Genomic DNA, 25,261 nt, shown 5'->3' with positions numbered 1-25,261 from the left:
TTCTTAAATAGTGCTGGGCATGGAGTAAGCACTCAATAAACGTCAGCCATTGGCATGGTTGTCTTGGCTCTTCTTGTTACAACTGAATAGATATTCTATAATACGCTTCCCCCCGCCCCCTACTGGTGGATATTTGGGTTGCTTCCCTGTTTCTCTTTATTGTTATTGATGCAACAATGACTATTTTTTTGCATAGAGCTTTATCTGCATTTCACATTAGTTCATTAGAAAGGTTACAAAAGTCAGTGTGATTGGGCCAAAGTATGAATCGTGTTGGGCGTCCTAAAACATCTGGTCTCAAGCTTTTGGGGCTGCCTTGATAGGTGCCATTCTCTGCTTCCCCAGGGGCCCCTTTCTGGTAGCCATGGGCCGTTCCTGGCACCCAGAAGAGTTCAACTGTGCCTACTGCAAGACCTCCCTGGCGGACATGTGCTTCGTGGAGGAGCAGAACAATGTGTACTGTGAGCGCTGTTACGAGCAGTTCTTTGCTCCAGTCTGTGCCAAGTGCAACACCAAAATCATGGGGGTAAGTGGGCAGCATCCCTCTCCTCTGACTCTTGTCTTTTCCCCAACCCATCGCTCTCCCCCAACCCATCGTTCTCCCCCCGCCAAGATTGTGGGGTCCCATCAGGAAGCCAAGAAGTGGCTGCTAACAGAGAGAGACAACTTTCTATCCTACAAGGGAGTTGGTTTGCCACCAATGAGCTGGGGAGCAAATGAACTTGGAGGGAGATGGTGGAGCTTCTGCAAAGCAAGTTGTCGCTTCCTAGACTGACCTCGCCATGCACCCATATGTGGCCTTGACCCCTCCATGCTCCTTTGGTAAAGCGGTGTAATAGGCAGTACCCCCCCCACCCGCCAGCTTTGACGGGAGGGTTCAGAATCACAGCTGAGGTACCCACCTCTCTGATGATTTTGACACAGAACCTAGACCCAGCAGGTGCTACGGGAGTGTGAACTCCTCTGCCACCCCGGGCCTTTCCTCAGCATATCCAAGGCCCACCTCCTGGGCATTCCTGCTCTGCTCCCTGCTGGGATGCGCCAGCAGTAGCCAGGGCCTGGTGAGGAAGAGGGGGCCCAGCTTCCTCTGTCCCCCGAACCTTTGTGGCCTGAGCAGAGGTTCTTTCCCCCAGGAAGTGATGCATGCCCTGAGACAGACATGGCACACCACCTGCTTCGTCTGCGCGGCGTGCAAGAAACCCTTCGGGAACAGCCTCTTCCACATGGAAGATGGGGAGCCCTACTGCGAGAAAGGTAAGACCACTATGCTGTGGGGAGGCCCCACAGTCTGGGAGAAAGGGGCAGGTGCATGGAACTCCTGCCTGTGTCCATTCACATGGAACCATCAGGAGGCTCCAAATGGCAGAATCATGCTTTCCTGGGTGGGGTCTATAGCTTTTTCTTTTTTTTTTTAACACGTTCGATCTCTGTTCCCTTCCGTGCACCAAATACGCAGATCACAGGTTGGCATCTTGCAACCACTTGGGAAACCTTTCAGATGATTTTGATCTGGAGTCTGACAAGGCTTTGGCTTTGGACTTTGTCTTAGGTTCTGTTCCAGGCTCCACCTTGGGCTGGCTTTGTAACCCTGAGTGAGTTATTAAACTTCTCTGAGCCTCACTTCCCTCACCGTACAAAGGGGCATATAAACACCTGCCTCATGATTTGCGGTGAGGATTAACCAGAGAAAGTGTGCAAAGCATCAAACATGTGAAAGTCCCTTTCCCTGCTCCTCTGATGTTCCTTCAGAGTCCTGTAACCCCCCTTTCTGAACTCAGAGTTTCTCTGTTCCCCAAAATGCTACATTTTACCTTAAAACTTGGAGTAAATTATAAATTTTGAAGACAAAGCACTCTATTAGAGAATCAGGTGTCCTGGCTAATTAGCCACTTCCTCACTCTATTTTTTTTTTTAAAGATTTATTTATTTATTTTAGAGAGAGAGCACGAACGAGTGGGGAAAGGGACAGAGGGAAAGGGAAAGGGAGAGGGGGAGAGAGAGAGAGAAGCAGACTCCCTGGGGGAGCCGGAAGTGGGGCTTGATCACATGATTCCAAGATCATGACCTGAGCCAAAATCAAGAGTCAGATGCTCAACTGACTGAGGCACCCAGGTGCTCCCATAGACTGCCTTTTCCAGAAAAGGATTTGAGACAGGTTCCAGCAAAGTTATCATAGACATGAAGGGTAAGGCGATAGAACTAGAAAACCAGCACCAAATAGAAGCGGGAAAAGCAAGGGTGCTGATTATAAAGAATAATAGAGCAGCAGTGACTGGGCAGCAAATCTGAGGGCAAAGAGAGAAACACAGTAAGTTAGTTTACTTTAGAATCAGAAAGGAGAAAACAGTCCAGTTCCTCCAGGGGAAAAGCAAAGCAAACTAAAACTATTCTCCCCTGACAACAAATTTAAAAAGAAAATTTTCTTGTGTTCTTATATACAGGTAAGATCTCTTCCCAGCTCTTATTAATTGAATGACTTAGTTACTTGCTCACTCTGTGCCTCGGTTTCCATATCTGTAAAAGGGAGAAGATAAGAATCTCTTTTCCCTTCTTGTGAGTATATGGTGATAATTGTTAGATAATTAGCAGGTAATTGATAGATGTGTGTTCATGAAAATACAAATTGCTATTATTGGGGCGCCTGGAGGGCTCAGTCAATTAAGCATCTGACTCTTGGTTTCAGCTCAGGTCATGATCTCAGGGTCATGAGATGGAGCCCCGTGTCAGGCTCCATGCTCAGTGTGGAGTCTGCTTAAGATTCTCTCTCTCCCTCTCCCTCTCCCCCTGCTTATGCTCTTGCTCTCTAAATAAATAAATAAAACACACACACAAAAGCAAATTGTTTTTATTAATTGACAAAAAGTATTACAACTTCTATAATTTGTGTCTGAGGCTTGCAAAAGAATGATAGATTTCTACTATCACCACTGCCCCTCTCCATAGTAACACCCCCACCCCCTCAAATCTGATGGACATTTAGGTTGCTTCCACTTCTTGGCTATTGTGAATAATGCTGCTATGAACATGGGTGTGCGCATATCTAAAGGACCCTGTTTGCAGTTCTTTGGGGGTCTATGCCCAGAGGTAGGATAGCTGGGTCATATGGTATTTCTAATTTCGAGGTTTTCAGGAACCCCCATGCTATTCCCATAATGGCATTGCACCATTTTATAATACCACCAACAGTGCACAGCGTTCCAATTTCACTACATCTTTGCCTACACTTGCTATCTTGCTGGGTTTTTGACGGCAGGCAGCCTAAAGAGGGTGAGGTGGTATCTCATTGTGGTACCTTGTCATTATTTTTATCAACAACTTGGAAGAAGATACAGAAGGGAGAATGCCAGAATGCTAGGATCTAGACTCAAAAAGATTTCGTCAACGGCCATCATGAGCTGACACTTTCACATATGATATCTTGCTCATAAGTCAGAGAGCTGGGAGGGTCAGCCCCTCACCGATGGCCCTGCCCCTGAGCAGTGCTCAGACCTGATGGGCATGATCACCTGGGAAACTGTAAAGATATGGAAGATCAATTCCCAGACGTACAGATGCAGAATTTCATCACCCTACTTCCACCCATATGATTTTATATTCAGTTTAGTTTGAGGATCAAGGTATGACCCTGAGACCAACAATACCAGGATCACAGAAATGCCGATCTTTGGGCCCCACCCCAGATCTGCTGAATCAGAAACTCTGAGGGGTGGGGCCCAGCAATCTGTGTTTTAGCGAACCGTCGAGATGATTCTAACGTTTGAGAACTACCGCTCTCGGAAAGCGCTAAGTCCTTTTACAACGGAGAGCACCTGTGATTTGATGAATGGAAACTCTTTTACAATAGCAATAAAATCCATTAAATACAGGGTACGAATTCAACTTGGGGCATAAGAGAGTTAGTCAAAGAGAATTATAAAGACCTAATAGGAGAAAGTAAGAAACAAATACATGAGGAACTAGATTATATTCATGGTGGGAAAGGGCCCATGCACAAACTTAATTCCAGTTATATTCTTTTTTTTTTTTTTTTTGGATAAATGATGAAATAGTGAACTTAAAAAAAAAATGTATTAGGATAAAGACCTGTGCTACCAAATTTTAAAACAAAGTGGCAGTTCTCCAGATCATACAGAATCAAGTATAAAACAGAAAAACCAATCAGCAGGCAAGACTAGACGTTCCCTTATAAGAGCTTAATGTTAGGCTGCACAGCAAGAGGAGTCACTATTTAGTAAAGTTTTCTGAACCGTTTCTTTGTGCATTCATCATTCATCCATCAAATGTGTGCCAGTTTCTGTGAAAGACACTGAGCATTAGGAGTGGGTCTCTGCCCTCAAAAACCTCAAGCGGACCCATCATCCTGTGATATGCCAGCATATAAATGGATAGTCAAGAGATAATGATTGATTGGTTGATTGAATGGATGAATGAATGAATGAATGAATGAATGAAAGAATGGAGTGAGAAGGCAGGGAAGCCCAAGAGAAGCCCTCGGGAAGGCCATCTCATCTCTCTTGGTTGGGCTGGAGGATGAGGACTTCCCAGAAGGAAGGCCTGGCCCACGGGATTGCAGAGATGCAGGTAGACAAAGTGGGGAGGGTTTTCCAAGCCCAGGACCTGGTTCGTACACAGGCATGAGGTAGACGAGAGAGTCCAGGGCATCTGGAGACTGGGAGTGATGAGAGAGTAGTCAGAAGTGGGGTGCAGGGCTTGCCCTCCCATGGAGATGGGGTCATCTACGGCCCTGTTTCTCACCCACACTAGTTCCTAAGAGCACAGAGTGAACCGTAAACCCGCTGTAACTTTGTAAAGGAAGCAGAATGACCCTTTCCGCTCTGGTGAGAAATTAAGTATTCCGTCAGAGACAGGATTCACAGACTGTGACGTACAGAAAGCATTTACACGACAAACCACAATTAAACACAAAAGGGGAAACCATACATTGGAAAATATATGCAAGAGATATAACTTAATATAACTTATCAAAGCTCAATGGCAAATGGATAACTGGGGACGGCGTGAAGTCCTGGAAAGAGGGTGAACTTTGGAGTCCATGAGGCAGGCTCCTTACTGCCGGTGTGATAGAGCCTCTGCGGCCAGTTTCCCGGTCTTTAAAATGGGAGTAATATTTCTTCACATCGCTGGTGTGTGGAAACAGGCAACTTAGAAAAGCACTAATATTGGACTGGTGCCGAGTAGGCACTGGGATCACGTTTCCCCCTTTTGCCGTTTATAAAGACATTCACAATAAGAGCCAAGATTTTGGAGTATTTGTGCCAAGGACATTCATATACATTATCTTGTTGAATCTGTACAACAAACCCCATGACTTAGGTACAGTAGTCACTCCCATTCCATAGATGAGAAAGCGGAGACGCTGAGAAGCGAGGTGACTTGCCCCAAGTAGGAACAATTCCCGAACAGAGCTAGGACTTGAGCTCAGTACTTTTGTTCTTCAGAACCCAAGTTCATCACCCCGCCTGGCACACTGCCTCTCAGCTTGTGGTCTAAGATGGCGAACAGGCACGTTGTGCACAAGGAGATCTGAGCAGAAACACGGAAGGCGTAAGGAGAAGCCAACCGTGGCAGAGCTGTGGAGAGACAAGTACACTTCTAGGGCGATGAAGCTTTGTAAGAGGCATCAGCCTTCTCTAAAAGATTCTGGAGGAGCTCTACGCTGAGTACAGTAGAATTGTGTGCCCCTGGGGCTCAGAGAAGACAGCTCCTGAGTTAGAGTTGGGACCCGGCCCACTTAGCTGTGTGTCTCAGCTCTGTGACTCTGGCGAGCCTCCGTTTCTTCATCCACAAAATAAAACAAAACAGAAAAATAATTATAGTTCAATCTCTGAAAGATTTTTTTGAAGATTAAGTTCATTCGTTGATTTATTGAGTCACTGGTTTACCCATTCACTTGTTCATTCCACACACATATGTGTTGGGTATTGACTTGTGTGCCAGGCACTGTGTCAAGGGTAGAAAGAAAACTAGTACCTACTGGTCCACAGATCATGACATTGAGATTCTAGTAAAGAATAGCATCTATGCGAGAACGCGGGGGCGGGGACATAGTAGCTCAAATATTGTTTCTAGTAGTAAAAATTTGTTATCAACACAAATGCCCAATGACAGAATTGCCAAGCAAAGAACATGCTATATAACTCCTAAAAATGTTAAGGGCTCTTCTTCCTCCAAGCTATTGGGAAATATGATTTTTTTTTCTTTTCTGGGATTGGTCTGTTTGGGCTATAAAGGGTGACAGAGGCCGAGAAGAAAATCAACCTGTAGAAAGTTAAGGACAGATCTGGAAATTGTTTGCAAATCAAACCAGCACAGAGTGGTAACTAAGCCTGAATCCATACAACACAAGTGTAAATTATTGAAAAGAAAAAAACACAATCATATAACTGAGCATTTTGTCTGCAAGATGACAAATAACCAATTAGGTCATACCCACTCCCCCAGCTCAGTGATTTCGGGGGCGGTGTCACCGTTGTGGCATTCAACAGTGTGTCTAGGTTGCTTCTCCCAGCCTGCCTGGGTGCCTGGTCTTCACTCTGCCTTTCGTTTCAGACTACGTCACTCTGTTCAGCACCAAGTGTCATGGCTGTGATTTCCCCGTGGAGGCTGGTGACAAGTTTATTGAAGCCCTGGGACACACCTGGCATGACACGTGCTTCATCTGCGCGGTATGTTTTTAGCTGGGACCGGGGGTTCTGACTTTCTGAGAAGGGGCAAGAGGGACCCGGTGGGGCCAGGTGATCAACCCTCTGCATTAGTCCTTTCAACTCTGGCATTCTGATATTCTGATCATTTTCAAAAACTGGCAAGTACCATGCTGCCTGGATATGTCACAGTCAAGCCACGTTTTATTACTAATAACTACTTCTAAACCAACGTGGCTTTGTTACTCTCCATTTCGTTAAGGAAAACAGCGTGTCCTCCCAGGATCTGTCAAACCAGCAGCTTGCCTCACCAACAATACTCTCAGTAGTTGGGAGCAGCGAACGATGCCTCGGTCAGAATAAAGAAGGATGGTTTCCTATGATTATAAGTTGCTTTAGATATGGTGAAGTGATTTGAGGGTTTCCCCCCAAATTTTCACCATGAAACACTAGATTGGAGCTTGTCGACTCGTTCTATGAAAAGCTGAGATAAGGCTTCTTTTGTTAGAACCTTTAGGAATCGGGGCTGAGTATTGCTCTTGATATATAGTTGCCAGGAGATAAGCCCTAGATGACCTGTGAACCACGTGCCATCTACTTCTCCTGAACAGCCAAGGCATTTTTCCCAGGAGATTGGCATTTTCCCTATGAGGGCTTTGGGTCGGGGCGGGGGGGACAGAGCAATGAGCTCACTGACATGAAGACTCTGCCTTACATTTAGGAAATACTCCCCCCTGAGAAAGGCCTGTGATGTGAGTCTGCAATCGGCTGAACTTTATTCGGGAAAATTAATGTGCTGCTATGTTTTGTTTTGTTTTGTTTTTTGTTTTACCAGAGTGCTTAAGATAAAGTGTGGCCATGTATCAAATGTCCGTGTGGTTTAAACTTGAACCATTTTTATAGGCTTGTCATATAGGACAACCTTCGTCGTAAATTTCCCTGCAATGCACCTCAGTGTCTACACCACTTCTGCACTCCACCATGGGTGGGGTGCCCTGTGTTGGCTCCGAGTGTGACTTTGCCAGGGCTGCCCTAACAATGTACCCAAATCCGAGGGCTCCAACGACTGCAATGAACTCTCTCACAGTTCTGGAGGCTAGAAATCCAAATTCAAGGTGTCGGCAGGCCTGCGCTTTCCCCTAGCTTTTGGTGATTCCCAGCAGTCCTTGGTGTTTCTTGAATCATAGCTGCAGAGCTTCCGTCTTGGGCTCCGTGGTCCCACGGCAGCCTGCCCTCTGTGTGTCTGTCTCTGCTCGGGTTCTCCTCTGTGTGCGTCCGTCTCTAGATGCTCCTCCTTTTCTTCTAAGGTCCTATTGGATTAAGAGCCCATCTCTCCAGTATGACCTCATCTTAACTTACACCTTCATTATATCTGCAAAGATCCTGCTTCCAAATAAGGTCCCTGGTGTGTCCCTGAGCCGAGCAGACTGAGGGTCCTGGGAGTACATTCCAGCGTGTGGATTTGGGGGAGGAAACAGCACAATTCAATCTAAACACTCCAATTTTCCAGCTTTTGGAAGAGATTTTCTAATTGCCTTTTAGGGTCCTTTAAATACATCAGGTCCTCCCCTCTGAAAAGGGACAACAGTGTGAATACCCTGGCTTTCAGGTTGTTCCCTACAGAGCCATGGCTCAGCAAGGCACATAGGGCCCTGTGACCCCTACATTCAAGCCGCGGCTTGTCTGATCCTAAGACACGGCCTGAAAGTCTGGTTGCCCAACTTCTAGAAGGATCCAAGAGACTTGGAGAAGGTCCAGGGCAGACTGTGGCACAGAAGGCCTGCTCTCTAAGGGCAGGCTGACGAGAGGTCTGTGTCACATGGAGAGAGTACCATGGAAAAGGTGAGCATGGGTCTGCTCCCTTGAGTCCACTGAATTTGGCCAGGAGTCACAGTGGCACAAATCCCAGAGAGGGACCAGAAGAAGCAGTAAGCATAGGGTTGTTCAAGCCAAGATTACAAATAAGTTCTGGCAAGCTGTGAGAGACCCATAGCACTGCAAGAGGATCTTCGCAAAGAAGCCAGGCAGATCCTGTCCTTTGGAGAATCAGCATGGGGAATCATTATGTCCACCTCCAAAGTGGCCCTGTGTGGCACTCACTGCCCTGTTAAGATATAGCGGAGTGGAACATGGTTTTGGTTTTAATTTTTGGAAAGCAGTCTTTTGATTGGAAAAGTGTGAGTGTTTTGGAGGGCCGGGCAAAGGGAGTGCTTTTCCATTACTTTGTATTTCTAAATCATCTTTGATGCGCATATATTTTCTTATAATAAAAAAAAACCAACCTTGTAAGAAAGGAAGATCAGAACTATCTCTCCCAGCTGATAAGCTGTTTTCCCATCAGTTAGATCTCAGGAGAGCACATAACTTTAGAGTAAGTCAATTTACCAAATATTGCTTGAGTTTGGGGAACATAGGCGTATCCCAGAACAAATCTCCACCTTCAAGGAGTTTGGAATCTTGAAAGAAAACAAAGTTGGCATATACAAGCAGTTGAATAGAACAAGACAGCCTCTCTAAAGTCCCAAGCATATAAAATGATGGCTGACATGGGACCCCTGGGTGGCTTGGTCAGTTAAACGTCCGACTCTTGATGTCAGCTCAGGTCATGATCTCAGGGTGGTGAGATGGAGCCCCGCATTGGGCTCTGTGCTGAGCGTGGAGCCCGCTTAAGATTCTCTCTCCTTCTCCCTCTGCCCCTCCCCACTAGTGCTCTCTCTCAATGAAAAATAATAATAAAAATAAAAAAAGAAGATGATGGATGAGAAGGGCTGTGTGGGTTGGGGTGAGGGGTTAAGCTCCTGTCCGGCTTCAGCACTTTAGTTCCAATGGAAAGGATGTGGGGCCTATCTTTAGTGGGATGGGGATGTCTTACTGTGGCCCATCTTTTCCTTTAAGTCTTGTTGGGTCTCTAGCCCTTCCCCACTGGTGTGGGTATCAGGAGGGGAGGGCAGCAGTCCTAGGGGCTGCTGAAGCTGGCCTATGTCATTGCCTTCCAGCACTGCCCATGACCCCTACTCCTTCCCACCCAGGCACTGACGCCACTTGACCATGGAGCCTGGGGCTTGAAACATCCCTGCTGTGCCACTCTGCTGAGTAGTCTGGAGGCCTCACCAGGAAGCCACCATGCATCCCACACAGAGTCTTCTAGCCCAAGACACTGAGCACACCTGTCTATGATGTTTTCTGCCCTCAGCTCCATCTTATCAGTGAGCCACCCCTGGGACGCTGGCCCTTCCTCACTTCTGGGCCTTTAGTCTCCCAATATACTCTCCAGCTTATCCCAAAGTTCTCACAAGTAACCAGCACTGTCCCAGACTAGCAGGGTCTCCCAGCCAGAGCCCCAGATGTTGACAGGCAGCTCCTTGACCACTCACTCCAGAGCTGCCTTTCTATCTCCCATGAAACTCATCCTCCCTGTTGGATCTTGGGCTTGTCTCCACGTCTTCACCAGCAGCTTGAGGCCACCCCAAGAGCCTGGTTACATTCAACATCACTGCCCCCACCTGGGATGTTTTCAGTCACTTTTTCTAGGTCATTGGTTTCCAGGGCCCATTGTCAGCCCTGTGTAATCCCGAGTATAACATTCTCACCTGGACCACGAAGGACTTGCCCGTGGGACCACTGTGATGCCGCTTTTCTTTACAACTGTCTTGGAGTGGCCACATGCTCACTGAGCTAAGCTCATCTCAAGAGGGTGATTTCTCTATCTTCATGCCTTCTGTATGTGGGAGCTCTACCTGCTCTCCTCCTCTTCTTCCTCCTCCTCCTTTTTTAGTCAGGGGGCCAGGCAGAGGGAGAGGGAGAGAGGGAATCTTAAGCAGCCTCCACGCCCGGTGTGGAGCCCAACATGGGGCTTGATCTCACGACCCTGAGATCATGATCTGCGATGAAATCTAGAATTGGATTCTTAACTGACTGAGCCACCCCGGCACCCCTGCCTGCGCTTCTGATGTCAGTGTCCTGAATGTGGTACCTACTTCTGCTCCCCGTTTGGTATGTTCAGTGCCCTCTATGACCCTGGGGCCCATCCCAGCCAATGTGACTTCCCAGCTGACTCTGATACATTGGCATATTACCCACCCAGGGCCAGCCTACATACTGGTAGGCTACCTCAATACAAGTCCCGTAAGCCCGGAACAATTTCAGGTAAGCATAGCCCTTCTCTGCGGTGGGGTGTGGGGAAAATGAGCTAGAGCCGGAGTCTTGCAGACCTGGACACGAGGTCCCAGTTCCAAAGAGGAACACAGACACTTGGCTCTATGAACCACAGTTTTTCCCTTGTGACATGGGGAAAGGTCATATCTTCCCATAAGTTTTTGTGAGAATTAAATGAGATCATGTATATGGAGTGGCCTCCTGCTTGACCATAGTAGCCTCAACAAGTATCACTTAGCTTTCTTCTTTCCGTGATGTCTCCCTCTCAAACTGCACTCATAGGTCGTCATCATGGGGATATATAATCGTGCCTCTTTTTCTTTCATATAATATCTCCTTGCATACGCCTTTCCATAATTGATCTTTTTCACGGTGGCATTCCATTGGAAAATGTACTGTGAAAATCTACTTAGTCATTTCCCTACAGGGAGATATTTTAGTGGTTTTCAGTTTTCACTTGAGCACATGCTGTTCAGTGTAATAGTTTCTGCAAGATAAACTCCTGAGTGGTACTAGGCGGACACATCTTTATGGCTCCTCCTCAGTGTTGCCTCATCCCCTGCAGAAGACCGGGCTGCTTCACTGAGCTGTGTCCCTAGCAGTGCGCAAGTAGGCCTGATTCCCTTTTGGCTTTGTTGACTTTTTTTTTTTTTTTTTTTTTTGCTTTTTGCTTTTTGGCTACAGTCATACGCTTAAAGGTAACAAGCGATTGAGGGTTTTGTTTTATTTATTTTGTTAGATTAATACCTCCCTAGGGGTCTCTCCTGGAGGTTTTAATTTATTTTTCCTTCAATTGCTAGTGAGGATAATCTTTTCCGATGTGTTTGTTAGTTTACTAATGGTATCATCTTGGATGTTAATCACCCCCGTGGTTATTGACACATGATTTTGTACTGGTTTCTTGTAAACTTTGGATAGCCTCGATCAATCCTCTTCATCTTGTATATTTTTCTGTATCCCATTTCATTTAATTTGAGTTTCGTTCTGTGTTCCTCTTTGGAAGTCTTAAATGTTGCGTAGTTCGACTGTCTACCGTGCTTACGTTCTTAAGAATTTGCAGTGGGGAGAGCTAGGCCCTGCCTCATGCCTGTGTGTCCTCTGTCCCAGGTCTGCCACGTGAATCTGGAGGGGCAGCCGTTCTACTCCAAGAAGGACAAACCCCTGTGCAAGAAGCACGCGCACGCCATCAACGTGTAGGGAGCCCAGGGCGTCTGACGCGGACAGGCCGGGAGCCGCTCCTGCCACCGGCAACAAAGGATTCCAGGAGGCTGATGTTTCTTTTTGGGGGAAAGGGGGAAGACAGGAAGCTACTGAGCCCTTTTGAAGTATAATTTTAGTCCTTCCTTCTGCACACAGATCGTGTATTTGCATAGTTCAGACTAGAAGCCAAATGAAGATTCTAAAGCAAGCTAGTAATTAATCCAAGGCTGGAGTGCTAATTCAAATGTGCAGGACAGAATTCCACGAACTCCAAAGTGAAACACCAAAAAGTCTTTTTCTCGAAGTGGTACACTTCTCTGAGGTCACCAGAGCAGGGACAGAGCTCAGAGCGGTTACGGAGAATCTGAGGCCGGCTGTGGAGTTCTCTAGAGCCCCTCTGGCCAACAGAACGGAGTGCCAAACAGTACTCGCTGCGGGGTATTTTTAGAGCCATAGCTGAGGGCTTGTTAGCTAAGACCGATTAGGCTTTCCTCACCAAAAAAGGAAGTGTTATTCCATGACCAGCGTCACGGAGCTACCCCTGCGCGTCGCACTCCAGACCTGGAACGGAGTTGCGCTTTCGGAGGGAGTCCAGGCGTCTAGGAGGTGTCTTCTGGGGGCCGCGGGGCGGTCGACGGGGCTTCAGGGAGGGCTCTGGCTCAGCTGCAGACATCTCCGACTCACGTCTAAAACACCCTATGTCCCCAGAAGGTTTAGCTCCTTTTGAATTGGGACGGGAAAGTGGAATTGGGTTTTTCCAGTTTTGCTTTGCTGTGTGTGAGAGGCGATTTTGAAGCGTCTCTGGGTTGTGTCTGGCCTCTGTTTGGCTTTCTGAAGTTCGCGAGCATGAACGTCCGGTCTTGTGCATGTATTTCTCTCCCAGTCCTGTGACTGCTCGCTTCCGAAGTCTTCCTCAGCGCCCCTTCCCCCAGCAGGCATAGTGACCTGTGCACAAGAAGAGAGAGACGGTGTCTGAAACAGGATGGCAGGCGAGGCTGAGAACATGCCCAAACTCTGCAGGGGGAGAGGAGCCGTGCTTTCCGCCAGCCTCGGCAAAAACCCAAGTGTTGGCAGCACCTCCCACCTCAGATCTGCACCAGCCTTCTCGAGGGTTCCTCTCAAGGCTGCACACTGGTTTTGTGCTGTGGTGTCGACTGTTGGGAGGAGAAGAGGGACTGATAATGTACTCATTTGCCATTCGGGCCGATAGTTTGAAAATGTAGGAGCTGAGTTGATCTAGAAAGTATTTAAGTATTTATTAAAATAGACTTGGGTCTTCAAACTTCTTTAAAACCTTCGTGATAGTGTGAGTTCAGTAAGCATTTTAAAGCTCTTCGGTGACAAAGAGAGCAGCTTAGTTTCTGAGGCTGGACATGATACACTCTCTTTCCCTTCGGGAAGCACTGTTGGGCTCATTGCACAAGGCACGGCAGCAGGCAGTCTGAGGGGGTGCTTCTCCCTTGGACACAATAGTTAGGCACTCTGCCAACTCACTGCTACTCTCTCCTCACTCCTGTTTTGGATTTTTCTCTTTGCATGTTTTATGAGGATGCATTAGAACATTTTTTTCTTCTGAGAACTGAGGCTTCCAGGGGACTGCCTTTCTACCTGAGTGTGTCCCTTCTCCTTGAGGGACAAAGCAGCAGCAGGATGCGTCCCTAGCAGGAGGCCCGTGTTTTTTTTCCAGGGGTGAAGCCATGTCCCCGAGGGAGCACCGGGGGGGGGACATAAGTGTGCTCTTACCACTGGGCCCTTCCTTACCTGTGGTGCAGTAAGAAAGCGAATCTGAAGTACCAGACAGTAAAAATCTGCTGCGAGTGACTGGAGATTTTTCAGGAGTTGCAAACAAGTACCTTGGAGCATTCTGTTATTTTCGGGAAGTTCAAACATACGGGGATAAGGAGGTTGCTGGCTGTACAGAAAAGCTCTGGGCAGGTTTTCTCTTAAAGCAAAAACAAAAACAAAAACACGTTTTCAGGGACTGGTCTCGAGGAAAGGAAAAACAGTTCCCAAGAGTTAAGTTTCCAAAAATATCTTTTAAAAGGGTTTACGCACACACAGACGCACGCATGCCCGTGCGAGCATTAAAAAAGAAAAGTGAAGCATCTTAAAGAAAGACTTCATCACGGTCATTTACTGAATCGGTTTTTCTTCATCTCAGAGAGAGTGAGTGTTGATTCGGAGGGACTCTTATTTACTGAAACACAAAACGAACAAAAAACCACTTTAAAGGCAGCAGGAGAAGGAGGTAGTTTTGAATGTGGGGTTCCCTCGGTGTTTGCAAGTTTGGCGTAGCTTTGGGGTTAAGGTTGTATCTGTTTCAAGTGAACACCAGGGATGTCCTAGGACACCGATTTCTAATAGTTCCCGGTGGGGGGTACACTTCGGACCTACAGTTCTTGTCTCCTCATTGTTGACCTTGATTTCACACTTACAAACATTAATTTTTTGCAACGGAGTGACTCGCGTCTGCAGTGTTTGTGTTAGCGATCTAGCTTTTATAATGTTAGCTTTTCAACCCAGGTACTCTTGCTTTGGGATTTTTTTTTTTAATTGTAAGATTTCGAAAGTGGAAAGTAGCGTGATAGAGGTATGCACAAAAATATTTTGCATGTGTGTTTGTTTTGGGTTTTTTTTTTTTTTTTTTGCCTGTGTGAGTTCTACTTTTTAGCACAATAAAACCTAAAAAAGAATGTGCAAATACAGATTTTTCTGTGTAAATTTTTTTCACATGACACCAAAAATAGATTATTTCTATATAGCTGGGGAAAAAAAAGTTTGAGAGTTTGAGGCAAAACAAAATGTCCTACGGAGAAGAAACACATATAACTCACTTGCTGTGTTGGCTGTGTGGCCCACCAGCAGTTTAACTGCCTTGTTTAAACAGAAAAGGGTATGTGAATAATACGAACGGTTTGCATAGAAAGGGATTTTACCAGGTAAATAATAAAGTGAAGACCATCCTTTGCCTTTCCTTTTTGGAAAGGTTTATTTATTTAGCTACTCAGTGATTAAATATTTTGGATTTATTTATTTATTTAAAAAATATTTTATTTTATTTATTTGACAGAGAAAGACAGCCAGTGAGAAGGGAACACAAGCAGGGGGAGTGGGAGAGGCTGAAGCAGGCTCCCAGCGGAGGAGCCCGATGTGGGGCTCGATCCCAGGACCCTGGGATCATAACCTGAGCTGAAGGCAGACGCTTAACGACTGCGCCACCCAGGCGTCCCAATTAATGGATTCATTTATTTTTAATCTGTTCTAAATGGCTTCATTTCTAGAAAAGTTGCTGTATTTTCTTCCATGTCTTTTGTTTTGAAATAAGCTCAGAGAAAAACCCTCTCATGGCATTTTTTTCTTTTTTAATAAGGAAGACCTTTCTGAGGCTACTAGGCTTAACAAAACCAATTCACTCTTTGTTAAGGTATTCTGTTTCCAGGCATTACTTAAGAATAAAGAGAACATTTTCATAATTTATTTGATTTTAGCACCTCAATCAGATTTTGAAAGAGCTATGTGATTGCAAGAAGGAATAAGATACTATTTTAGCACTTTTTAAAGCTATAACAATTTAGATGGAGAAAAAGAAAAAAACAAAACAAAACTGAGTCTCATAGAGTCATAGAATGTTAAGTTGGAAGGAATCTAAGAAATCCCCTGGGCATTTTCCAGATGTGGGGACCGAGAAGGGGGAAATGGCTTCCCAGTACACACGGTCAGCTGGGGAGGCAGCCGGGGGCCATGGACTGAACACTGATTTGACATGTTAAGACCAGGGCTTAGATCAAGGTTGATCTGATGTGACCAGGGTGATGTTGCGAGAGCGTCTCTCATCCCTCCCGAGAGTGAAGGTAATGACCCCTGCCTCACAGGTGTTTTGAGAGCCAAATGCAATAACTGTGGTCAGAAATTACAACACACGTGTTAGTGACCATTATTACCAGTGGAGTGGGGTCAGAGCCTAAGGCCCTCACTCTTCCTTCATTTTCTCAACTCCTTCAATGTGTCCATTCAGAAAAAAAATGCTTTGGGAAAACCTGTAGCAAGAATAAATACTACACAAATCGCCCAGAAATACGAACCACCTGGATCAGAATTTGGTATAATTACCTTGTACCAGAATTTCTACCATTTTCACAGAAGGAAAAATGTTTATTCATTTGCTCATTCTTTTCATTCTTTCAATAGATATTTCTTGAGCACCTGCCATATGCCAGGTACTGCTCTGGACACTGGGAACATAATAGTAAAGAAAACAGACAAAACCCGCTGTTCTCATGGAACTTAGATTCTAGTGGTTTGGAATCAGCCAAACAAGATAATAACTAACTTATGTTGGATTAGTTCTGAAGAGAAATCTTTGACTATTTAAAGCTGCTCTGCAGGCTAACCACTGGCATTCAGCTGGACTTAGGCTCATGAATGATAAAGACGTGATAGGTTCTGGATCAAATCCGGGGAAATGGCTGCATATGCGCTTCACCCTAGAGAGTCACGGCACACATATGTGAGCTGCGTGAGTGCTCGGTCCCTCTATAAAGAAACTTGCTTCATTTCTTTAGGCACAGACTATGGAACTCCAGTTTCGAGAACACTGCCTAAAGTTTGTGTTTAGGCTGTCCCGATTCGAGCTGTCCCAGCACAATCCTGACAATGTTAAGAACTTTTCTCAATGTTCCACTCACACACTTAAATCATTTCAACAACTTGGGCCATGTATGCTGTTGTTTTTTTAAAAATAGATTTAATTTTCAGAGCAGTTTTAGGTCCACAGCAGAAGGTACACAGATTTCCCGGATACTTCTTGCTCCAACGCACATAGAGCCTCTCCCATTATCAGCAAGCCCCACCACAGCGGGACATTCATTACAACCACTGAACCCATTGCCGCGTCATTATCACCCAGAGCCACAGGTTACGTTAGGGCTCACTCTCGGTGGGTTTGGCACCTTCACCTTCTGCGGGGTTGAGCAAATGTATTATGACACCCCAACATCACACGGAGTTGCAGTGAGAACCGTCTGTGCTGCACCTACTCATCCCTCCCTCCCCCTTAGCCCCTGACCACCACTGATCTTTCTACTGTCGCCATAGTTTTGCCTTTTCCGGAATGTCAGAGAGTTGGGATCACACAGCATGTAGCCTTTCAGGCTGTTGGCTTCTTTCACTTAGTAATAGGCGTTTAAGTTTCCTCTAGGTCTTTTTATGGTTTGACACCTCATTTCTTTATAGGGATGAATAATATTCCAGCAATATATCTTTTCATTTCACAAACATTTCTTGACTGGCTAGGCTTTGTTGTAGGGACGGAGGGTGACAATCCAGACAAGGTTCCTGCTTTCACAGAGCTTATGCGTCCAGAGACAAGACAAGCAATAAGCAAGTATACATAATATAACTTGAGACAGTGAGTGCTATGGGAAAATAAAACAGAGTTTTGTGTTGGGGGCTGGAGTAAGCTACTTTTGGCGGGGTCGTCGGGGAAGACCTTGCTGAGGAGGTAATATCTGGGCTGAGGTCCAAATGATGAGAAGAAACCAACCACGCCAAAGTTTGAGATAGAGTGTTCCAGACGGAGGAAAAAATACATGTGGAGGCTTTAAGGGAGGGATTTTGGCACAGTGGAGGCCCAGGTCTTGAGAGCACAAGTAAGGAGAGGGCAATAGGAGAGGAGGTAAGGAGCACAGAGGACCTTGTAGGCCTTAGTAAGACACACCAGAGAATGCCTTCGAATGCCTGCCTGTTGAAAGGAGATAAAATAAATATTTGACTCCAAGAACTTCCACTTTTTTTTTTAAAGATTTTATTTATTTATTTATTTATTTGAGAGAGAGAGAAAGAGCACAAGCAGGGGGGAAGGGTAGAGGGAGAAGCAGACTTCTCACTGAGCAGAGAGCCCGATGTGGGACTCGATCCCAGGACCCTGGGATCACGACCTGAGCCGAAGGCAGATGCCCAACCGACTGAGCCACCCAGGTGCCCAAGAACGTCCACTTTTGATAGAAGAATAAATCTTACTTTTCCTGGGGCGCCTAGGTGGCTCAGTCAGTTAAGCAATCAACTCTTGATTTCGTTTCAGGGTTGTGAGATCAAGCCCCGTGTTGGGCTCCACATGGGTGTGGAGCCTGCTCAAGATTTTCTGTCTCCCTCGCCCTCTGCCCCTAGCCCCCCTCTCCCAGCTCATGTGTGCTCTCTCTCTCTCAAAAAAAAAAAAAAAAAAAAGAATTGGTGGGGGGGCACACCTCGGTGGCTCAGTTGGTTTAGCGGCTGACTTTGGCTCAGGTCATGATCCCTGGGTCCAGGGATTGAGCCCCAAGTCAGGCTCCCTGCTTCTCCCTCTCTCTCTGCCCCTCCTCCCTCCTTGTTCTCGCTCTCTCTTTCAAATAAATAAATAAATAAAATCTTTAAAAAAAATTTTTTTTTAACTTTTCCTGTGATACTTTTCTCTTGAAAAAAAAAATTGAAGCTATTCATCAAGCAGTTCTGGTGAATATGGCAAACGTGGTTCCATGCGGTTGTCTAAAGTCTGGGGAACAGATCTGCGTCTATATGGCACGCCTGGGTTTCTGAAATCTGGGAAACAGACTCGTGCCCGCGTACACACCCACACAAATTGCACACACACATTACGTTTTACTTCATTGGAATCACACTAATACATACTGTGCTAAGATTTGCTTTCTTTTAAAAACCATTTCTGTTTTAACTAGGAACTTCACTGTTTGATCCTCTCCAAACCTCTACAGGGGCACGTGCCTGGCTCGGTTGGAAGAGCATGTGACTCTTGATCTCAGGGTCATGAGTTAGAGTCCCAAAATGGGTGTCGAGATTATTTAAAAAATAGATAAACTTTTAAAAAATAAACCTCTAGGGCGCCTGGGTGGCTCAGTTGGTTAAGCGTCCGTCTTAAGCTCAGGTCATGATCCCAGGTTCCTGGGATTGAGTCACACGTCGGGCTCCCTGCTCACTGGGGAGCCTGCTTCTCCCTCTGCCCCTCCTCCTACTCATTCTCTCAATCTCTCTCTCTCTCAAATAATAAATAAATAAAATCTTTTGAAAATTAAACCTCTATAAAATACATATTAAGGGTTATCTAAGTGATAATGATCCCAAGTTAATGTATTTATTGAGCTTGTGGAATAAGTTCTGCCATGAATTTTGTCAAGGCCATCGACTACTTTACTGAACCATGTGACATCTATATCTTCCGTGTACTGCTCTCCTGAGATCCTCAGGCTCACATATCCAGATTTTGCCCTACTGTCTCACCTGGCTATCCTACAGCCATCTCCACGCTTGCCTGTTTCATAGGTTGGAGGAATGGCCATAGCGGTGTTCTTCCTATCGTTTCTTCCAGTACCCTTTAGGTACAGTGGTTGGTTCAGGAAGTGGGTTTGTGAACCAAACCAGAACAATCAGAACTTTTCCCTAAGATTTTGTTAAACCTGGAGCTTGGAGAGAGATAGTCTTTCCTCTCACTGGTGGCCGAGCTAGAAGAATATTAGTCCAAGGCCCAGTGTTCCGTCCTGTGCAGAGAAAGTCTGTCTGCGTGAGGAGAGAACGAAGCCAACAGACATGGAGAAGCAAAGATTAGAAATGAGAAGGAGGGAGTGCTCTTTCAACATGAAGGCTTCTGGATCTAGTTGTTTCTGAGGCTCCACACCTACCTCTTCCTTGATTTAATACATTTCCCCTTGATTCTTGAGCTTGCTTACATTGGGTTTCTGTCACTTGCAACCAGAAGAATCTCAGCTAATACAATGCCCATGCTGGATTCAGGATGGTAGGGGGTATTTTAAGCCCCTATCATCTGCCACTCATCTTACCGATGCCACCCAATCTGAACAGACAGAGTGCTTATTTTTGTAAACGTAGTTTCGAGACCAAACCCATAGTCCCACTGCCCTGCACCTCTTCTACGTAGGAATTCTGGACCTGCTGTTGGCTGAATTTACCACCCTCCCGCCCAACCTGCTTCTCCTCTTGTATTGTTTCTTTCAGTGAATGGCAGGTCCCACCTGGTCATTGAAACTGGAAATCTGGGAGTCCTCTGTGTGTCTGTCTTCTCCCACAACTGCTCCTTCTGACAAGTTACCGCAGGCTGCCATATTTATTTCCTGATCTGTCTTGGATCTGTTCCCTCCTCTCCATCCTCAGGACCCTTCCTGCCTCCAAACACCTCTCTTCTAGTTATCTCCCCAGCTTCCTGACCTTGTCTCCACTTGCCCCCCCCCAATCTACTGCTAACCGACTCCCCACATTACAGGTAGTGAGATCTCTTCAAAAATAAATCTGGCTATGTAATGGTCCTGCTAACATTTGTTTTTAAATGGTTTCCCATGACCCCTCAAGAGAGCCCAAACTAACCTGCATACAAGACCCCACACACTAGCATTGTTGATTTCTCTAGCCTCTTAACCTGTCATGGACGGACCTTCTCGTCCCGGCCACTCTGTGAGCCAGCATCCGTCCTCAGTCCTTCCACAGCACTCTCGAATTTTCCCATTACTTAATAATTGACTGTTTATGTAAGTCTTTCTCACCTGTTTACACAAGAAGCAGCTACAAGCAATGGCTATTTGGAGCACATTTACGGCTTAGCCGAACTGTGAAAACTCTGAACACTTTTCCACAGCAGCGTATGCATTGGATTATTATTTCCCCCCATCTACAGCTAGGCAGCAGCACAGTGGCGAGTTTTAGAACTGAAATGGCAAAAGGATGCCATCGTGGATGCGGCTTATCTGGGAGCCGAGTTCCTTTTCTCACAAACAAATCCTATTTAAAAAACCAAAACATTTCATTAAGTAAATTCTTAGGGCTGTATTTCCACTTGCAAATCAGCTGTCCCCTTATCTTAGCCTAGCTCAAAGTCTCATTGATGCATAAAAGTAGGTATAAAGAGATTATTTCAAAATAATTTTCAGATTCAGGGGAGAAGCCAGTTAACAGAGGTCTTATCTTTCATTTCTAATGAAGCACTTTGAATGCCAGAGGCTCGTTGCGTTTGCGGAATGGGTGCAGGGCATCCATCCAGCCTGTGCCTGCAGTCCAAGACAGAAGGCCAGTAGTGAAGGCAATTCCGTCCTGCATGTCCTCATCACTACAGAGACCCCTGCATACGTGTGACTTTTCCATGAACGGTAGGCTAAGGAGGCCCTGAAGAAAAGTAGGCAAAGATTGGATAAGAACCTGATCCAGTTTGGGATCCAGGTTTTATGGGGACCCATCTTTAAGAAAAAGACTATAATGAAATTCCAAACACCACATTAATTATAAAGCCAAGCCGGTCATTTAAAATAAGAAAGAATCACAACAAATGATTGGAATCAGGGGATCGCTAGGTCTCTTCTGAAATCTCTTTAGGCAAGTTATCAGAAAAGCTTACATAGGAATGCCCCCTGATTGCAACCTGACTTCCCTGTCTCAATCTAGAACATTCCAGCAACTCCTAGCATTCACAGTGAGGGACCCTGAAGCTTAAGCTTCATTAGTTTCCAGGTAAAGCTACCTTGGACCCCAGCCAATAGAATGAAGAATGCAGCCATTTGGGGATGCTGATTCCTTGGCTTATGCTCTGGTAGGAATTGGCAACATTTGTCCAGGGTTGTCTCCAACACCAGGACCAAGACATGCGTCAAAGTTGCCAATTCCTACCAGAGCATTAGTAATCAGATTACTGAGTGGGGCAAGGCTTGAAATGGGACCAGACTCTGCAGCCTGTACCTCCTAACAGGTGGTCCTATCTTCTTGAATTATTCCCACCTCATAAACCCAGGTTTAATGTGAAGGTAACTGAGGCAGTAAGGAGGCTGTGGAATGGTATGGTAACACTAGGCTGGAGGTCTAGGAGGAAGGACCAGCGTGTTGCAGAAGCAGCCCCAGGCACTGGCTTAGCCTGAGCCGTGAATATTAGGTCCTCTTCGAATTGCTTGGAATTATTAAAGTGGTAAGAATCATCTCTTAGCTTGTAGATTAATAACCAGAATGTGACTTCAGAAGAAAGAAGCCTTTTCTTTCATGTACCTTCTACGTATCAAGCACTATGCTTGGCACTCTTTGAATCTTTTCTCAGTGAATCTTCATAACCCCGGCAGATGGGGAAGCCAAAGTTCAGATAGGTTAAATACTCTTCCCAAAAAGTACAGCTATAATTGTAGTCTTTCCATTAGGTACTCGATATGAAGTCCTCCTGTCTGTCATACAGTTGCAAAGTTCCTATCTTGAGTGGAAATACTAAACTCTCCTCAAAGCACTGGGAGAAGAGAGTTGAGTTCGGGTCCACGTTCATGGAGTCTCTGCTTGGAGCCTGGTTTCATGCTACGTAGCAATGTATTGTGATTTCAGAGGTGAACGAGGCGCAGTCCCTGCCCTCGCAGAGCTCACAGTCTGGGGGAAGAAACTGACAAGTTCCCACGTAATTTCACTATCCTACGGCAATAAATGTTTCTCCAACTTTTCTGCAAAGCAGACCTAGAAACAAAGGACCATCAACACAAAGAACAACACTCTTAGGGACCCTCTGCTATTGTGAAATTTCTTTTATAATCTAACATTTTAGCTTAAAAAAAGGTATGCCCTTCGCTTTAAGTCATTTATTATTAGGCACCCTGGAGAAGATGCTGTGTAACAACGTGTACTCCGTGCCCAAGGCGAGGTACTCTGGTTTGAGCAGCAGAATGCAAGGTAAATGACAGGACAGAAATAAGCTCGAAGTGATCCGGGACTAATCAGGAGGGACACTAACTCAGCTGGGAGTGGGCAGAGAAGGCTTTCTAGAGAAGGAAATTCCTGAGCTAAGGCTGGAACGAAGAACTGGAGCCCAGCCCAAGCTGAACGAGAACTTACATACTAATTACTGAACTGCACTGGGCTGTATTTGAAGTAAGGCTCATTAAGAGTTTACAGTTTGTTTTCTTTCCCCTTCAACATAAACACTGATGGACCAATCACTTTCTAGAAGGAAAAGGAAAGGTAACGAAAATTAATTGAGCGTTGACTCTATGCCAACTGTTTTCCATATATTCTCAGTTAATTTTCACATCTGTCTCATTAGATTTGATATTATTTATTTATCCCCATTTTATAGGTGAAGAGACTGGGATTTAGAGAGGTTGACAAAGTCCATACAAGGTCAAAAATTCGGAAGTTCAGCCAGAATTCTGACTCCGAAGTCTCGTGCTGCGTAGCCTGTTCTGAAGTGTCTCTCTACTGGGTGGGTGCAGTAGCAGTCAAGAAAATAGTGGATCGGCTTCAAGTTTTAAGGACAAAAGGAAAGAAAAACAGACATTTTTCCGTGAACGATTTGACCATCTCCTCTGGTCATGGAACATTCTGGAAAGGGACTTCTGGGATACTCCTTTGGCTGGTATTGCAGCACCCTACCTCACCAAGCCAGATCTGCTGAATCCGGACTTGGAGAAGTAAGGGTTCATGGGACATCCTTTGGGCGTGTCCACTGAGGTCTGCTTTATACAGTTTATAATTTGCTGTAAACAGCTTGCTGTTCCTAATTAAACCTGTATGATCATGCCTGAACTTTTAGGAAACGAGGACTTCTTTTTATGGTTCTCTTCTCAGTGGTAAAAACAGAGCCCTCTTCAGCTCCACGAGCCTCCTTAACCTGTGAGGCCTTGATCCCAAGTCTCTGCACTGTGGTCTAGAAATGCAAAGTGCTCAGCAGATCGGGGAGGGGATTGCTGGTGATGGTGAACCATCTCTTCCAGAGCGGTGTTCTGGGATTCTGTTTAGCAGGGCTCCGGGGCACTCCATACGCAGGCTCTCTGCTTTTCAGGCTAGGATCGAAGGGAGTACAGATCTGTCTCTGAACTAAAAGCTGCTGGCTGAGAGTCATTTTTAAAGAAACAGTTGCTCAGAAGGACGACTTTCTCTCTTAGACACACGAACTGGATGAAACCACCTTAGTTTGAAATTGGTGATAGAAGCAATGAACGGGTTTAAGTATCTGAAATGTTATTTTTTTAACTAAGAAAGCAATATGTATTTAATAAAATCTAAAAAATAGGAAGATAATAAAATAAATAGGAAGATGAAAAAAGTAATCATAGTCCTACTACCTGGAGACAACCACTATTTGTATTTAGACCTATTTTCTACTATTTTATTTTATCTTTATTTTCTACTGTTTAAAAACTTTTTTATTTATTGCATTGGGGTAAGAACATCTCTTACATAACTATAATTTTATACGTATTGAATAGCAATCCTCTATTTCTGGTGCTTTACACGTTCACAAAAACTTCCCTAGTAGCAAACTATAGAAATGATCCCTGAAAGTAGTCTTTCTACCATTTGTTTTAAATGAATAACAAAAGTCCTTTCATTGTCATACTTACAATAATACACCATTCTAATCAGTTCAGGAGATGGGCTCAGATACTGTTTACGAGGCCTGAGCTGAGCAGATCACGGTCTATATACCAACACTGTCCAACAGAGCTTTCTGTGAAGATGGAAATATAGCTATACCCACAGTCTTCCAAGATGGTCACCACTAACCTCATGTGGCTATTGAGCACTAGTGAGCCTAGATTGAGAAACTGAATTTTATTGACATTTAACTCATTTAAAATTTACACAATCACACACAGCAAGTGACTATTGTATTGGATGGCACAGGTCTACACAGATGATTTATAAAGGGGTTACTCGCTGGTCTCAAAGTGTACGATGGGCAGGGATTGAAACTTGGCACTAGAATGCGGCATCTGTCATTTCAAATAATGACGTAGCTCAGAATACTTCTCGGCAACGAGAAAGGCTACTCCAAGAAAAAATAGGGAGACGGGCTCCCAATTAGTCTCCGAAAAGGAAGTCAGTCATTAGCTACCTTCTGACATCCTAGCAATTAACCAGTCTTGGGAGAAGAGCAGGTATCTCCAGAGAGGTGCCAAATAAATAGGAGATAAGAGACTATAAAAATGAAAAGCCTTTTGGTCTTTCATCACAGGATAATCCAATGCATGTGAATTAATGGCAAAAGGCTCGCTAATAGCCTTTGTGAGGAAATAGGAGCAGTGTAGCAGGATATCCTTTTTCCGCACTAAAGCACCCAATTCTTTCAATTTTATATACAGCGGAAGCAATTAATTGTACTAGAAAGAAATCCACAGCTGGCTTTTCCTGATGGCCCCATAAGCAACAAGCACTATTGTTCAGCTTCCGGGATAGATGTAAAGTCATCGTACTGCCCTGCTGAGGTTTTTCTGATTGTTTAGTTCGAC

At 45.3% G+C, this 25,261-nt stretch overlaps 1 protein-coding gene and 1 pseudogene across 7 annotated transcripts in view; one reads left to right on the top strand and one right to left on the bottom strand.

Annotated features, from left to right (window-relative positions):
* Positions 1-14,718, top strand: part of LDB3 (LIM domain binding 3) — a 60,820-nt gene extending 46,102 nt beyond the window's left edge. For all 7 annotated transcript variants that reach the window (XM_057308744.1, XM_057308746.1, XM_044386245.3 and 4 more), the window contains 4 exons: positions 346-526; positions 1,134-1,254; positions 6,571-6,686; positions 11,925-14,718. In XM_057308744.1, the coding sequence (XP_057164727.1) occupies positions 346-526; positions 1,134-1,254; positions 6,571-6,686; positions 11,925-12,014 (508 nt within the window). In that variant the 3' untranslated portion in view covers positions 12,015-14,718. The remainder of the gene's footprint in view (positions 1-345; positions 527-1,133; positions 1,255-6,570; positions 6,687-11,924) is intronic.
* A 9,516-nt stretch (positions 14,719-24,234) lies between these two features.
* LOC113259324 (small nucleolar RNA U3) lies at positions 24,235-24,321 on the bottom strand (annotated as a pseudogene).
* Between the last annotated feature and the right edge of the window lie 940 nt (positions 24,322-25,261).

This window comes from Ursus arctos, unplaced genomic scaffold (genome assembly GCF_023065955.2).
Source record: "Ursus arctos isolate Adak ecotype North America unplaced genomic scaffold, UrsArc2.0 scaffold_7, whole genome shotgun sequence".
NCBI lineage: Eukaryota > Metazoa > Chordata > Mammalia > Carnivora > Ursidae > Ursus > Ursus arctos.
This window is presented reverse-complemented; position numbering and strand designations above follow the sequence as displayed.